An 18,916-nucleotide genomic window follows, 5' to 3' on the forward strand; every position below is an offset into this window, starting at 1 on the left:
GGGATCAGTGATAGATAATATGGGGGATCAGTGATATATAATATGGGGGCATCAGTGATAGATAATATGGGGGGATCGGTGATAGATAATATGGGGGATCAGTGATAGATAATATGGGGGATCAGTGATAGATAATATGGGGGAATCAGTGATAGATAATATGGGGGGATCAGTGATAGATAATATGGGGGATCAGTGATAGATAATATGGGGGATCAGTGATAGATAATATGGGGGATCAGTGATAGATAATATGGGGGAATCAGTGATAGATAATATGGGGGGATCAGTGATAGATAATATGGGGGATCAGTGATAGATAATATGGGGGATCAGTGATAGATAATATGGGGGAATCAGTGATATATAATATGGAGGGATCAGTGATATATAATATGGGGGGATCAGTGATATATAATATGGAGGGATCAGTGATATATAATATGGGGGGATCAGTGATAGATAATATGGGGGATCAGTGATATATAATATGGGGGGATCAGTGATAGATAATATGGGGGGATCAGTGATAGATAATATGGGGGATCAGTGATATATAATATGGGGGATCAGTGATATATAATATGGGGGGATCAGTGATATATAATATGGGGGGATCAGTGATAGATAATATGGGGGGATCAGTGATAGATAATATGGGGGAATCAGTGATAGATAATATGGGAGATCAGTGATAGATAATATGGGAGATCAGTGATAGATAATATGGGGGATCAGTGATAGATAATATGGGGGGATCAGTGATAGATAATATGGGGGATCAGTGATATATAATATGGGGGGATTAGTGATAGATAATATGGGGGGATCAGTGATAGATAATATGGGGGGATTAGTGATAGATAATATGGGGGGATTAGTGATAGATAATATGGGGGATCAGTGATATATAATATGGGGGGATTAGTGATAGATAATATGGGGGGATCAGTGATAGATAATATGGGGGGATTAGTGATAGATAATATGGGGGGATTAGTGATAGATAATATGGGGGGATCAGTGATATATAATATGGGAGATCAGTGATAGATAATATGGGGGATCAGTGATAGATAATATGGGGGATCAGTGATAGATAATATGGGGGATCAGTGATATATAATATGGGGGATCAGTGATAGATAATATGGGGGGATCAGTGATAGATAATATGGGGGGATCAGTGATAGATAATATGGGGGGATCAGTGATAGATAATATGGGGGATCAGTGATATATAATATGGGGGATCAGTGATAGATAATATGGGGGGATCAGTGATAGATAATATGAGGGAAACAGTGATAGATAATATGGGGGGATCAGTGATAAATAATATGGGGGATCAGTGATAGATAATATGGGGGATCAGTGATAGATAATATGGGGGGTCAGTGATAGATAATAGGGGGATCAGTGATAGATAATATGGGGGGATCAGTGATAGATAATATGGGGGATCAGTGATAGATAATATGGGGGGATCAGTGATAGATAATATGGGGGGATCAGTGATAGATAATATGGGGGATCAGTGATAGATAATATGGGGGGATCAGTGATAGATAATATGGGGGATCAGTGATAGATAATATGGGGGGATCAGTGATAGATAATATGGGGGAATCAGTGATATATAATATGGGGGATCAGTGATAGATAATATGGGGGGATCAGTGATAGATAATATGGGGGATCAGTGATATATAATATGGGGGGATCAGTGATATATAATATGGGGGAATCAGTGATAGATAATATGGGGGGATCAGTGATAGATAATATGGGGGGATCAGTGATAGATAATATGGGGGGATCAGTGATAGATAATATGGGGGATCAGTGATAGATAATATGGGGGGATCAGTGATAGATAATATGGGGGATCAGTGATAGATAATATGGGGGGATCAGTGATAGATAATATGGGGGGATCAGTGATATATAATATGGGGGATCAGTGATAGATAATATGGGGGGATCAGTGATAGATAATATGGGGGATCAGTGATAGATAATATGGGGGGATCAGTGATATATAATATGGGGGGATCAGTGATAAATAATATGGGGGATCAGTGATAGATAATATGGGGGGATCAGTGATAGATAATATGGGGGATCAGTGATAGATAATATGGGGGATCAGTGATATATAATATGGGGGGATCAGTGATAGATAATATGGGGGGATCAGTGATAGATAATATGGGGGAATCAGTGATATATAATATGGGGGATCAGTGCTAGATAATATGGGGGATCAGTGATAGATAATATGGGGGATCAGTGCTAGATAATATGGGGGATCAGTGATATATAATATGGGGGGATCAGTGATAGATAATATGGGGGGATCAGTGCTAGATAATATGGGGGATCAGTGCTAGATAATATGGGGGATCAGTGATAGATAATATGGGGGGCTTAGTGATAGATAATATGGGGGGATCAGTGATAAATAATATGGGGGGATCAGTGATAGATAATATGGGGGGATCAGTGATAGATAATATGGGGGATCAGTGATAGATAATATGGGGGATCAGTGATAGATAATATGGGGGATCAGTGATAGATAATATGGGGGGATCAGTGATATATAATATGGGGGATCAGTGATAGATAATATGGGGGGATCAGTGATATATAATATGGGGGATCAGTAATAGATAATATGGGGGGATCAGTGATATATAATATGGGGGATCAGTGATATATAATATGGGGGATCAGTGATAGATAATATGGGGGATCAGTGATATATAATATGGGGGATCAGTGATATATAATATGGGGGATCAGTGATAGATAATATGGGGGATCAGTGATATATAATATGGGGGATCAGTGATAGATAATATGGGGGGATCAGATATAGATAATATGGGGGAATCAGTGATAGATAATATGGGGGGATCAGTGATAGATAATATGGGGGGATCAGTGATAGATAATATGGGGGGATCAGTGATAGATAATATGGGGGATCAGTGATATATAATATGGGGGATCAGTGATAGATAATATGGGGGGATCAGATATAGATAATATGGGGGAATCAGTGATAGATAATATGGGGGGATCAGTGACAGATAATATGGGGGATCAATGATAGATAATATGGGGGATCAGTGATAGATAATATGGGGGATCAGTTATAGATAATATGGGGGAATCAGTGATAGATAATATGGGGGAATCAGTGATAGATAATATGGGGGGATCAGTGATAGATAATATGGGGGATCAGTGATATGCAATATGGGGGATCAGTGATATATAATAAGGGGGATCAGTGATAGATAATATGGGGGATCAGTGATAGATAATATGGGGGATCAGTGATAGATAATATGGGGGAATCAGTGATAGATAATATGGGGGGATCAGTGATAGATAATATGGGGGATCAGTGATAGATAATATGGGGGATCAGTGATAGATAATATGGGGGAATCAGTGATATATAATATGGAGGGATCAGTGATATATAATATGGGGGGATCAGTGATAGATAATATGGGGGATCAGTGATATATAATATGGGGGGATCAGTGATAGATAATATGGGGGATCAGTGATATATAATATGGGGGGATCAGTGATAGATAATATGGGGGGATCAGTGATAGATAATATGGGGGGATCAGTGATAGATAATATGGGGGATCAGTGATAGATAATATGGGGGATCAGTGATAGATAATATGGGGGGATCAGTGATAGATAATATGGGGGATCAGTGATATATAATATGGGAGATCAGTGATAGATAATATGGGGGATCAGTGATAGATAATATGGGGGGATCAGTGATAGATAATATGGGGGGATCAGTGATAGATAATATGGGGGATCAGTGATAGATAATATGGGGGGATCAGTGATAGATAATATGGGGGATCAGTGATATATAATATGGGGGATCAGTGATAGATAATATGAGGGAAACAGTGATAGATAATATGGGGGGATCAGTGATAAATAATATGGGGGATCAGTGATAGATAATATGGGGGATCAGTGATAGATAATATGGGGGGTCAGTGATAGATAATAGGGGGATCAGTGATAGATAATATGGGGGGATCAGTGATAGATAATATGGGGGATCAGTGATAGATAATATGGGGGGATCAGTGATAGATAATATGGGGGGATCAGTGATAGATAATATGGGGGATCAGTGATAGATAATATGGGGGATCAGTGATAGATAATATGGGGGATCAGTGATAGATAATATGGGGGATCAGTGATAGATAATATGGGGGATCAGTGATAGATAATATGGGGGGATCAGTGATAGATAATATGGGGGAATCAGTGATATATAATATGGGGGAATCAGTGATAGATAATATGGGGGGATCAGTGATAGATAATATGGGGGGATCAGTGATAGATAATATGGGGGGATCAGTGATAGATAATATGGGGGATCAGTGATAGATAATATGGGGGGGGTCAGTGATAGATAATATGGGGGATCAGTGATAGATAATATGGGGGGATCAGTGATAGATAATATGGGGGGATCAGTGATATATAATATGGGGGGATCAGTGATAGATAATATGGGGGGATCAGTGATAGATAATATGGGGGGATCAGTGATAGATAATATGGGGGGATCAGTGATATATAATATGGGGGGATCAGTGATAGATAATATGGGGGATCAGTGATAGATAATATGGGGGATCAGTGATATATAATATGGGGGGATCAGTGATAGATAATATGGGGGAATCAGTGATATATAATATGGGGGATCAGTGCTAGATAATATGGGGGATCAGTGATAGATAATATGGGGGATCAGTGCTAGATAATATGGGGGATCAGTGATAGATAATATGGGGGAATCAGTGCTAGATAATATGGGGGATCAGTGCTAGATAATATGGGGGATCAGTGATAGATAATATGGGGGGATCAGTGATAGATAATATGGGGGGATCAGTGATAGATAATATGGGGGGATCAGTGATAGATAATATGGGGGGATCAGTGATAGATAATATGGGGGATCAGTGATAGATAATATGGGGGATCAGTGATAGATAATATGGGGGATCAGTGATAGATAATATGGGGGGATCAGTGATATATAATATGGGGGATCAGTGATAGATAATATGGGGGGATCAGTGATATATAATATGGGGGATCAGTAATAGATAATATGGGGGGATCAGTGATATATAATATGGGGGATCAGTGATATATAATATGGGGGATCAGTGATAGATAATATGGGGGATCAGTGATATATAATATGGGGGATCAGTGATATATAATATGGGGGATCAGTGATAGATAATATGGGGGATCAGTGATATATAATATGGGGGATCAGTGATAGATAATATGGGGGGATCAGATATAGATAATATGGGGGAATCAGTGATAGATAATATAGGGGATCAGTGATAGATAATATGGGGGGATCAGTTATAGATAATATGGGGGAATCAGTGATAGATAATATGGGGGAATCAGTGATAGATAATATGGGGGAATCAGTGATAGATAATATGGGGGGATCAGTGATAGATAATATGGGGGATCAGTGATATGCAATATGGGGGATCAGTGATATATAATAAGGGGGATCAGTGATAGATAATATGGGGGATCAGTGATAGATAATATGGGGGATCAGTGATAGATAATATGGGGGATCAGTGATAGATAATATGGGGGATCAGTGATAGATAATATGGGGGATCAGTGATATATAATATGGGGGATCAGTGATAGATAATATGGGGAATCAGTGATAGATAATATGGGGGATCAGTGATAAATAATATGGGGGGATCAGTGATAGATAATATGGGGGGATCAGTTATAGATAATATGGGGGAATCAGTGATAGATAATATGGGGGGATCAGTGATATATAATATGGGGGGATCAGTGATATATAATAAGGGGGATCAGTGATAGATAATATGGGGGATCAGTGATAGATAATATGGGGGATCAGTGATAGATAATATGGGGGATCAGTGATAGATAATATGGGGGAATCAGTGATAGAAAATATGGGGGGATCAGTGATATATAAAAAGGGGGATCAGTGATAGATAATATGGGGGATCAGTGATAGATAATATGGGGGATCAGTGATAGATAATATGGGGGGATCAGTTATAGATAATATGGGGGAATCAGTGATAGATAATATGGGGGGATCAGTGATATATAATATGGGGGGATCAGTGATAGATAATATGGGGGGATCAGTGATATATAATATGGGGGATCAGTGATAGATAATATGGGGGATCAGATATAGATAATATGGGGGAATCAGTGATAGATAATATGGGGGAATCAGTGATAGATAATATGGGGGGATCAGTGATAGATAATATGGGGGGATCAGTGATATGCAATATGGGGGATCAGTGATATATAATAAGGGGGATCAGTGATAGATAATATGGGGGATCAGTGATAGATAATATGGGGGATCAGTGATAGATAATAAGGGGGATCAGTGATAGATAATATGGGGGATCAGTGATAGATAATATGGGGGATCAGTGATAGATAATAAGGGGGATCAGTGATAGATAATATGGGGGGATCAGTGATAGATAATATGGGGGATCAGTGATAGATAATATGGGGGATCAGTGATAGATAATATGGGGGATCAGTGATAGATAATATGGGGGATCAGTGATAGATAATGTGGGGGAATCAGTGATAGATAATATGGGGGGATCAGTGATATATAATATGGGGGGATCAGTGATAGATAATATGGGGGGATCAGTGATATATAATATGGGGGATCAGTGATAGATAATATGGGGGATCAGATATAGATAATATGGGGGAATCAGTGATAGATAATATGGGGGAATCAGTGATAGATAATATGGGGGGATCAGTGATAGATAATATGGGGGGATCAGTGATATGCAATATGGGGGATCAGTGATATATAATAAGGGGGATCAGTGATAGATAATATGGGGGATCAGTGATAGATAATATGGGGGATCAGTGATAGATAATAAGGGGGATCAGTGATAGATAATATGGGGGATCAGTGATAGATAATATGGGGGATCAGTGATAGATAATAAGGGGGATCAGTGATAGATAATATGGGGGGATCAGTGATAGATAATATGGGGGATCAGTGATAGATAATATGGGGGATCAGTGATAGATAATATGGGGGATCAGTGATAGATAATATGGGGGATCAGTGATAGATAATGTGGGGGAATCAGTGATAGATAATATGGTGGGATCAGTGATAGATAATATGGGGGAATCAGTGATAGATAATATGGGGGGATCAGTGATATATAATATGGGGGGATCAGTGATATGCAATATGGGGGATCAGTGATATATAATAAGGGGGATCAGTGATAGATAGTATGGGGGATCAGTGATAGATAATATGGGGGATCAGTGATATATAATAAGGGGGATCAGTGATAGATAATATGGGGGAATCAGTGATAGATAATATGGGGGGATCAGTGATAGATAATATGGGGGGATCAGTGATAGATAATATGGGGGGATCAGTGATAGATAATATGGGGGGATCAGTGATAGATAATATGGGGGAATCAGTGATAGATAATATGGGGGGATCAGTGATAGATAATATGGGGGATCAGTGATAGATAATATGGGGGAATCAGTGATAGATAATATGGGGGGATCAGTGATAGATAATATGGGGGGATCAGTGATAGATAATATGGGGGGATCAGTGATAGATAATATGGGGGAATCAGTGATAGATAATATGGGGGGATCAGTGATAGATAATATGGGGGGATCAGTGATAGATAATATGGGGGGATCAGTGATAGATAATATGGGGGGATCAGTGATAGATAATATGGGGGGATCAGTGATAGATAATATGGGGGGATCAGTGATAGATAATATGGGGGGATCAGTGATAGATAATATGGGGGAATCAGTGATAGATAATATGGGGGGATCAGTGATAGATAATATGGGGGGATCAGTGATAGATAATATGGGGGGATCAGTGATAGATAATATGGGGGGATCAGTGATAGATAATATGGGGGAATCAGTGATAGATAATATGGGGGGATCAGTGATAGATAATATGGGGGATCAGTGATAGATAATATGGGGGAATCAGTGATAGATAATATGGGGGGATCAGTGATAGATAATATGGGGGGATCAGTGATAGATAATATGGGGGGATCAGTGATAGATAATATGGGGGAATCAGTGATAGATAATATGGGGGGATCAGTGATATATAATATGGGGGGATCAGTGATATATAATAAGGGGGATCAGTGATAGATAATATGGGGGATCAGTGATAGATGTTAAGGGGGGATCAGTAGGGATCTTTGGTAGAGATGCTCGCACTTTTTATACAATCTGTTGTATTTTGTCGTCAGATCAGATTGGTCGTATATCGCACAGTCACGTGATCACGTCCTCCGGGCTGGACACACATTACACGTTTCCTAGCAATATACGTGGGCGTGCCTACCTACGGGAACGTGTCAATGGGCGGGGTTTCGCGATACCTCCAGTAGAATGGGCGTGGCTAAGGGTCTTTCCTCCTGAGCAGGTGTGTGTGGGCGGGGCTTGTGTCGGAGCCGCAGTATGAGCCGGGAGCAGGAGCCGGCGGGCAGGTGGGTGCTGTGTGCGGGGCCGGTGTGTGCGGGGAGGGGCCCGTTATTCCCGGGAGCTGATGTCCGTGGTCACACACTGCGCAGCGGCTCCTCGGTCCATTATCCGCTCACTTGTGGACGGTGCGCGGTGTGCGGGGACTGCAGGTCCCGGGAGAGTCCCTGTATCTGCTGCTTGTCCTGTGCTTTGGTTGCTATGACGCTGCTTTACTTTGCCGTAATTCTGCTTAAAGGGCTTTTCCATGTTGGACAATCATCCCCGACCCCAGAGTCCCTGTGAGCGGCCCCCGGAGAGTGCGTGACCCCCGGTGTCTCCAGCAGCTGTGACTGATCACCATTATATCCGGCCGCTCCTGACATCATCTCCCATTGTTTATCTGCAGCACACCTTCCCCTGGTGCCCAACCTGTCCTCTCCGTGCAGAAGTATACACGCCCTGCCCTGCACTGTTATATACACACCACTCACACATGGGAAGGAAGGTATAAACCAACAGGTAGTAATGTCACCCATAACCCCCATATACAGTAACCCGGCTCCTGATCCTCTTATTACCCCTGTAACCTCTTATTACAGTAACCCGGCTCCTGATCCTCTTATTACCCCTGTAACCTCTTATTACAGTATCCCGGCTCCTGATCCTCTTATTACCCCTGTAACCTCTTATTACAGTAACCCGGCTCCTGATCCTCTTATTACCCCTGTAACCTCTTATTACAGTATCCCGGCTCCTGATCCTCTTATTACCCCTGTAACCTCTTATTACAGTAACCCGGCTCCTGATCCTCTTATTACCCCTGTAACCTCTTATTACAGTAACCTGGCTCCTGATCCTCTTATTACCCTGTAACCTCTTATTACAGTAACCTGGCTCCTGATCCTCTTATTACCCTGTAACCTCTTATTACAGTAACCCGGCCCCTGATCCTCTTATTACAGTAACCCGGCTCCTGATCCTCTTATTACCCCTGTAACCTCTTATTACAGTAACCCGGCTCCTGATCCTCTTATTACCCCTGTAACCTCTTATTACAGTAACCTGGCTCCTGATCCTCTTATTACCCCTGTAACCTCTTATTACAGTAACCCGGCTCCTGATCCTCTTATTACCCTGTAACCTCTTATTACAGTAACCCGGCCCCTGATCCTCTTATTACAGTAACCCGGCTCCTGATCCTCTTATTACCCTGTAACCTCTTATTACAGTAACCCGGCCCCTGATCCTCTTATTACAGTAACCCGGCTCCTGATCCTCTTATTACCCTGTAACCTCTTATTACAGTAACCCGGCCCCTGATCCTCTTATTACAGTAACCCGGCCCCTGATCCTCTTATTACCCCTGTAACCTCTTATTACAGTAACCCGGCTCCTGATCCTCTTATTACCCTGTAACCTCTTATTACAGTAACCCGGCCCCTGATCCTCTTATTACAGTAACCCGGCTCCTGATCCTCTTATTACCCCTGTAACCTCTTATTACAGTAACCCGGCTCCTGATCCTCTTATTACCCTGTAACCTCTTATTACAGTAACCCGGCCCCTGATCCTCTTATTACAGTAACCCGGCCCCTGATCCTCTTATTACAGTAACCCGGCTCCTGATCCTCTTATTACCCCTGTAACCTCTTATTACAGTAACCCGGCTCCTGATCCCCTTATTACCCCTGTAACCTCTTATTACAGTAACCCGGCTCCTGATCCTCTTATTACCCCTGTATCCTCTTATTACAGTAACCCGGCTCTTGATCCTCTTATTACCCCTGTAACCTCTTATTACAGTAACCCGGCTCCTGATCCTCTTATTACTCCTGTAACCTCTTATTACAGTAACCCGGCTCCTGATCCTCTTATTACCCCTGTAACCTCTTATTACAGTAACCCGGCTCCTGATCCTCTTATTACCCTGTAACCTCTTATTACAGTAACCCGGCCCCTGATCCTCTTATTACAGTAACCCGGCTCCTGATCCTCTTATTACCCCTGTAACCTCTTATTACAGTAACCCGGCTCCTGATCCTCTTATTACCCTGTAACCTCTTATTACAGTAACCCGGCCCCTGATCCTCTTATTACAGTAACCCGGCCCCTGATCCTCTTATTACAGTAACCCGGCTCCTGATCCTCTTATTACCCCTGTAACCTCTTATTACAGTAACCCGGCTCCTGATCCCCTTATTACCCCTGTAACCTCTTATTACAGTAACCCGGCTCCTGATCCTCTTATTACCCCTGTATCCTCTTATTACAGTAACCCGGCTCTTGATCCTCTTATTACTCCTGTAACCTCTTATTACAGTAACCCGGCTCCTGATCCTCTTATTACCCCTGTATCCTCTTATTACAGTAACCCGGCTCTTTATCCTCTTATTACCCCTGTAACCTCTTATTACAGTAACCCGGCTCCTGATCCTCTTATTACCCCTGTATCCTCTTATTACAGTAACCCGGCTCCTGATCCTCTTATTACCCCTGTAACCTCTTATTACAGTAACCGGCTCCTGACCCTCTTATTACCCCTGTAACCTCTTATTACAGTAACCCGGCTCCTGATCCTCTTATTACCCCTGTAACCTCTTATTACAGTAACCCGGCTCCTGATCCTCTTATTACCCCTGTAACCTCTTATTACAGTAACCCGGCTCCTGATCCTCTTATTACCCCCTGTAACCTCTTATTACAGTGACCCGGCTCCTGATCCTCTTATTACCCCTGTAACCTCCTATTACAGTAACCCGGCTCCTGATCCTCTTATTACCCCTGTAACCTCTTATTACAGTAACCCGGCTCCTGATCCTCTTATTACCCCTGTAACCTCTTATTACAGTAACCCGGCTCCTGATCCTCTTATTACCCCTGTAACCTCTTATTACAGTAACCCGGCTCCTGATCCTCTTATTACCCCTGTAACCTCTTATTACAGTAACCCGGCTCCTGATCCTCTTATTACCCCTGTAACCTCTTATTACAGTAACCCGGCTCCTGGGCTACTTATTACCCCTGTATCCTCTTATTACAGTAACCCGGCTCCTGGGCTACTTATTACCCCTGTAACCTCTTATTACAGTAACCCGGCTCCTGATCCTCTTATTACCCCTGTAACCTCTTATTACAGTAACCCGGCTCCTGATCCTCTTATTACCCCTGTAACCTCTTATTACAGTGACCCGGCTCCTGATCCTCTTATTACCCCTGTAACCTCCTATTACAGTAACCCGGCTCCTGATCCTCTTATTACCCCTGTAACCTCTTATTACAGTAACCCGGCTCCTGATCCTCTTATTACCCCTGTAACCTCCTATTACAGTAACCCGGCTCCTGATCCTCTTATTACCCCTGTAACCTCTTATTACAGTAACCCGGCTCCTGATCCTCTTATTACCCCTGTAACCTCTTATTACAGTAACCCGGCTCCTGATCCTCTTATTACCCCTGTAACCTCTTATTACAGTAACCCGGCTCCTGATCCTCTTATTACCCCTGTAACCTCTTATTACAGTAACTCGGCTCCTGATCCTCTTATTACCCCTGTAACCTCTTATTACAGTAACCCGGCTCCTGATCCTCTTATTACCCTGTAACCTCTTATTACAGTAACCCGGCTCCTGATCCTCTTATTACCCCTGTAACCTCTTATTACAGTAACCCGGCTCCTGATCCTCTTATTACCCTGTAACCTCTTATTACAGTAACCCGGCTCCTGATCCTCTTATTACCCTGTAACCTCTTATTATAGTAACCCGGCTCCTGATCCTCTTATTACCCCTGTAACCTCTTATTACAGTAACCCGGCTCCTGATCCCCTTATTACCCCTGTAACTTCTTATTACAGTAACCCGGCTCCTGATCCCCTTATTACCCCTGTAACTACTTATTACAGTAACTCGGCTCCTGATCCTCTTATTACCCCTGTAACCTCTTATTACAGTAACCCGGCTCCTGATCCCCTTATTACCCCTGTAACTTCTTATTACAGTAACCCGGCTCCTGATCCCCTTATTACCCCTGTAACTACTTATTACAGTAACCCGGCTCCTGATCCTCTTATTACCCCTGTAACCTCTTATTACAGTAACCCGGCTCCTGATCCCCTTATTACCCCTGTAACTTCTTATTACAGTAACCCGGCTCCTGATCCCCTTATTACCCCTGTAACTTCTTATTACAGTAACCCGGCTCCTGATCCTCTTATTACCCCTGTAACTTCTTATTACAGTAACCCGGCTCCTGATCCTCTTATTACCCCTGTAACCTCTTATTACAGTAACCCGGCTCCTGATCCTCTTATTACCCCTGTAACCTCTTATTACAGTAACCCGGCTCCTGATCCTCTTATTACCCCTGTAACCTCTTATTACAGTATCCCGGCTCCTGATCCTCTTATTACCCCTGTAACCTCTTATTACAGTAACCCGGCTCCTGATCCTCTTATTACCCCTGTAACCTCTTATTACAGTAACCCGGCTCCTGATCCTCTTATTACCCCTGTAACCCCTTATTACAGTAACCCGGCTCCTGATCCTCTTATTACCCCTGTAACCTATTATTACAGTAACCCGGCTCCTGATCCTCTAATTACCCCTGTAACCTATTATTACAGTAACCCGGCTCCTGATCCTCTTATTACCCCTGTAACCTCTTATTACAGTAACCCGGCTCCTGATCCTCTTATTACCCCTGTAACCTCTTATTACAGTAACTCGGCTCCTGATCCTCTTATTACCCCTGTAACCTCTTATTACAGTAACCCGGCTCCTGATCCTCTTATTACCCCTGTAACCTCTTATTACAGTAACCCGGCTCCTGATCCTCTTATTACCCCTGTAACCTCTTATTACAGTAACCCGGCTCCTGATCCTCTTATTACCCCTGTAACCTCTTATTACAGTAACCCGGCTCCTGATCCTCTTATTACCCTGTAACCTCTTATTACAGTAACCCGGCTCCTGATCCTCTTATTACCCTGTAACCTCTTATTATAGTAACCCGGCTCCTGATCCTCTTATTACCCCTGTAACCTCTTATTACAGTAACCCGGCTCCTGATCCCCTTATTACCCCTGTAACTTCTTATTACAGTAACCCGGCTCCTGATCCCCTTATTACCCCTGTAACTACTTATTACAGTAACTCGGCTCCTGATCCTCTTATTACCCCTGTAACCTCTTATTACAGTAACCCGGCTCCTGATCCCCTTATTACCCCTGTAACTTCTTATTACAGTAACCCGGCTCCTGATCCCCTTATTACCCCTGTAACTACTTATTACAGTAACCCGGCTCCTGATCCTCTTATTACCCCTGTAACCTCTTATTACAGTAACCCGGCTCCTGATCCCCTTATTACCCCTGTAACTTCTTATTACAGTAACCCGGCTCCTGATCCTCTTATTACCCCTGTAACTTCTTATTACAGTAACCCGGCTCCTGATCCCCTTATTACCCCTGTAACTACTTATTACAGTAACTCGGCTCCTGATCCTCTTATTACCCCTGTATCCTCTTATTACAGTAACTCGGCTCCTGAGCCTCTTATTACCCCTGTAACCTCTTATTACAGTAACCCGGCTCCTGATCCTCTTATTACCCCTGTATCCTCTTATTACAGTAACCCGGCTCCTGATCCCCTTATTACCCCTGTAACCTCTTATTACAGTAACCCGGCTCCTGATCCCCTTATTACCCCTGTAACTACTTATTACAGTAACTCGGCTCCTGATCCTCTTATTACCCTGTAACCTCTTATTACAGTAACCCGGCTCCTGATCCTCTTATTACCCCTGTATCCTCTTATTACAGTAACTCGGCTCCTGATCCTCTTATTACCCCTGTAACCTCTTATTACAGTAACCCGGCTCCTGATCCCCTTATTACCCCTGTAACTTCTTATTACAGTAACCCGGCTCCTGATCCTCTTATTACCCCTGTAACCTCTTATTACAGTAACCCGGCTCCTGATCCTCTTATTACCCTGTAACCTCTTATTACAGTAACCCGGCTCCTGATCCTCTTATTACCCTGTAACCTCTTATTATAGTAACCCGGCTCCTGATCCTCTTATTACCCCTGTAACCTCTTATTACAGTAACCCGGCTCCTGATCCCCTTATTACCCCTGTAACTTCTTATTACAGTAACCCGGCTCCTGATCCCCTTATTACCCCTGTAACTACTTATTACAGTAACTCGGCTCCTGATCCTCTTATTACCCCTGTAACCTCTTATTACAGTAACCCGGCTCCTGATCCCCTTATTACCCCTGTAACTTCTTATTACAGTAACCCGGCTCCTGATCCCCTTATTACCCCTGTAACTTCTTATTACAGTAACCCGGCTCCTGATCCTCTTATTACCCCTGTAACTTCTTATTACAGTAACCCGGCTCCTGATCCCCTTATTACCTCTGTAACTACTTATTACAGTAACTCGGCTCCTGATCCTCTTATTACCCCTGTAACCTCTTATTACAGTAACCCGGCTCCTGATCCTCTTATTACCCCTGTAACTTCTTATTACAGTAACCCGGCTCCTGATCCCCTTATTACCCCTGTATCCTCTTATTACAGTAACTCGGCTCCTGAGCCTCTTATTACCCCTGTAACCTCTTATTACAGTAACCCGGCTCCTGATCCTCTTATTACCCCTGTATCCTCTTATTACAGTAACCCGGCTCCTGATCCCCTTATTACCCCTGTAACTACTTATTACAGTAACCCGGTTCCTGATTCTCTTATTTCCCCGGTTCGGTTTATCCCTCGGTGTGGATGACTGTTCATTAATGATTACAGTTACGAGCTTACTCTCCGCCATCAGTAAACACACGGCAGGGTGGCTCCCTCCTAATACTGAAGTGCAGTGATGTAGAGGGTGGTTTGGATTTGTCTGAGTACATAATACCTTTATCTACATTGTCCTTAATTTTCCTGGCTGTACTGGAAGTTCCCATAAATCATTATGGACATAGGGGATACACTTTATCACTCTTGGCTCCACTTGCTCGTACTGATTTTGGCATCTTTGAGGCTCGGTGGTCGATCTACTTCTTATTTAATATGAGTAATCTTTTGCAACTTGTAAGTTCCCAGATATTTTACTTTTTAGTAGAGTTCCCCTTTAAGTGAATACTTGGATATGTGGTTTGTGTTTTTCAGGTCTAACATGGACCTGTCCCGGGACCTCGGTGATTGTATGGACGCCCTGAACCTATTTCTGAACAACTGCTTCAATGAAAGCTTGAAACTCCTGCAACCAAGGTGACAGGGCCACCCCAAACACAAAGGGAGCGTGTCATCCGAAAATTATTTTTATTTTGAACTTCTAGTTACACCTATTCAGTTTGGTGATATTTCCTTCCCCCATTTTTATGTATTTCTCTGCGTGTCTCTGTCTCTGCGTGTCTCTGTCTCTGCGTGTCTCTGTCTCTGCGTGTCTCTGTCTCTGCGTGTCTCTGTCTCTGCGTGTCTCTGTCTCTGCGTGTCTGTCTCTGCGTGTCTCTGTCTCTGCGTGTCTCTGTCTCTGCGTGTCTCTGTCTCTGCGTCTCTGTCTCTGCGTGTCTCTGTCTCTGCGTGTCTCTGTCTCTGCGTGTCTCTGTCTCTGCGTGTCTCTGTCTCTGCGTGTCTCTGTCTCTGCGTGTCTCTGTCTCTGCGTGTCTCTGTCTCTGCGTGTCTCTGTCTCTGCGTGTCTCTGCGTGTCTCTGCGTGTGTCTCTGCCTCTGCGTGTGTCTCTGCCTCTGCGTGTGTCTCGGCCTCTGCGTGTGTCTCGGCCTCTGCGTGTGCCTCGGCCTCTGCGTGTGTCTCGGCCTCTGCGTGTGCCTCGGCCTCTGCGTGTGTCTCGGCCTCTGCGTGTGCCTCGGCCTCTGCGTGTGCCTCGGCCTCTGCGTGTGCCTCGGCCTCTGCGTGTGCCTCGGCCTCTGCGTGTGTCTCGGCCTCTGCGTGTGTCTCGGCCTCTGCGTGTGTCTCGGCCTCTGCGTGTGTCTCGGCCTCTGCGTGTGTCTCGGCCTCTGCGTGTGTCTCTGCCTCTGCGTGTGTCTCTGCCTCTGCGTGTATGTGTATGTGTGTGTATGTATATATATAATATATATATATATATATATATATATATATATATATATATATATATATATATATATATATATATATATCATGGAGCACTGTGAAGATGTCATCAGGAAGTGGCTTAAATTAGGCACAACAGTGACATTACCTAGAATTGGACATTTCTTCAAAATTGATGAAAAGAAAATTAGTCTGTGAGGCTGCCAAGAGGCCTCCAGCTACATTAAAGGAGCTGCAGGAATTTCTGGCATCTACTGATTTTGATGACAATTTCCTGTATTCTTCATCTGTCTGGCCTGTAGGGTAGAGAGTAGTGATGAGCAAGCACTAAGATGTTCAAGTGTTCGATACTCGAAACGGACAGGTTGGACGGGCTCATCTTCATCTTAATATAATGGAAGTCAATTGGAAACTTGAGCATTTCTCCAGAGGACTCTTCTGGAGAAATGCTGACTTTCCCATTGACTTCCATTATACTTGGTAATTGCGTCGCGCCTGTCTGAGTGTCCAACATGCTTGTTTTGAATACTGAGCACTTGAGTAACTTAGTGCTTGCTCATCACTGGAAGGGAGACAAGACGGAAGCCTTTTCTTACTAAGAAACATCCAAGCCGACTGTGTTTTGCTAAAACTTTCATGAAGCCTGCTGAAAGTTGAACTTTTTGGCCATAATTCCAAAGGTAAGTTTAGCATCAAACCAACACTGGGCATCACAAAAAAAATAAAAACACCATACCCACAGTGAGGCATGGTGGAGGCAACATTATGCTTTAGGGCTGTTTTTTAGCAGCCGGAACTGGGTCATTACTCAAGGTGGAGGGATTTTAGAAACCGTTCCAAATATCAGTCAATTTTGCAATAAAACCCTCAGGCCTTTGCAAAAATACTTAAGATGAAAAGGAGTTTCACCTTTCAATACAGCAGTTGCCATAAGTGATTTCTTAATCAACATAAGAACGGCTCACCCTGAGGAATGTCACAGTTTTGCATTGGCTGAGCCAGAACCCAGACCTGAATTCAATGGAAAATCTGTGAGTGACCACAAGAGGGCACTACATACACTGGTGATGCCCTGCAAAAGGAAGAGGGGGGTGAAGATCGCCAATTCTAGATGTGCCAAGTGATAGGCTCCAACCCAAAAAGACTGAATGCTGTCATTGAGATTCAAAGTGACTGCAACAATGTATCAGTATAAGGGTGTGTATATTTATGCAGCCACATTACTTTACATTATTTTTTTTTTATTTTTCCACCCAAAATAATTTCAGATAACGGTCAGACAAGGCCATTACACAGTACTTAGCAGGAGCACATAATCTTATATGTTTGCCACTGCTGTGTACTGTGTAATGCCAGGGACATGGTCTGATAATACCACATCTCCTCGGCCAGGGAGGATGCAAGAGAGAGTATACAGACATTATAGTATGGAACTGTAGCTGATTCTTTCTGTGAGGTAAAACACTGCTTAAAAACAGGCAGGGAAATGCTTTACCTCACAAAAAGAATCAGCCGTGATCCAGTGCTGTAATGTCTTTATTCTCTTTTGCCTCCTCCTCGGCCCAGGAGATGTGGTATGATCAGACCATGCCCCCTGTACAGTCAGACACAGCCATTACACAGTACACAGCAGGGACACGTATATAAGATTATCTCAGCACAGGAACATTTTATATAAATACATCCAATTGTGGAAATTTTTATTAATCCAAAATCTATGGATTCAAGTGAACTTTGTGGGGAAACCCCTTAATGAAAAGAGGAGGTGAGGACGGGGCTTCACTGTGGACCACGAGGGGAAGATGTGCTGCGGCGGGGGGGAAGGGGGTGTCAGCTGATTGGTGAGGGGGGTATTGTTTGTTTTCACCTTACATTTTTAATATTCTGGGGTCCGAGGAGACCTCACAGCCTCATGAGCAGCATTCGATTCCCATTCAATAACTCAAGGCAAACAGAGTTTCTTGGCCAAATTCTCGAAATCTCTAAAGTAAATGGATTCGTGGTCATTATCTAGTTTATAAAACCTACCCTGATCTCACAGACCAAAGTCCTTTTTTTTTCAGTCTTACAAATAACGAGAAGACGGCTCACATCCTCCACCGAGTTAAACATTTGGGAGAAAGTAAATACCCGTCATCTTTAGGTCCATTGTCCAGAATTGTGAAGGCAAACTCATCACGAACCAT

The 18,916-nt window shown here is 43.1% G+C and overlaps 1 protein-coding gene across 2 annotated transcripts in view; it reads left to right on the top strand.

Annotated features, from left to right (window-relative positions):
• Positions 1 to 8,625: 8,625 nt before the first annotated feature.
• Positions 8,626 to 18,916, top strand: part of LOC142302046 (tetratricopeptide repeat protein 39A-like) — a 32,849-nt gene continuing 22,558 nt past the window's right edge. The window contains exons 1-2 of one of the 2 annotated variants that reach the window (XM_075343122.1): positions 8,626 to 8,684; positions 15,828 to 15,929. In XM_075343122.1, coding sequence (XP_075199237.1) covers positions 8,656 to 8,684; positions 15,828 to 15,929 — 131 coding nt within the window. In that variant the 5' untranslated portion in view covers positions 8,626 to 8,655. Of the gene's footprint in view, positions 8,685 to 15,827; positions 15,930 to 18,916 lie in introns of those variants that run through there. The other variant, XM_075343123.1, reaches the window with a different exon arrangement.

Source organism: Anomaloglossus baeobatrachus, chromosome 4 (genome assembly GCF_048569485.1).
Source record: "Anomaloglossus baeobatrachus isolate aAnoBae1 chromosome 4, aAnoBae1.hap1, whole genome shotgun sequence".
NCBI classification, from domain to species: Eukaryota; Metazoa; Chordata; class Amphibia; order Anura; family Aromobatidae; genus Anomaloglossus; species Anomaloglossus baeobatrachus.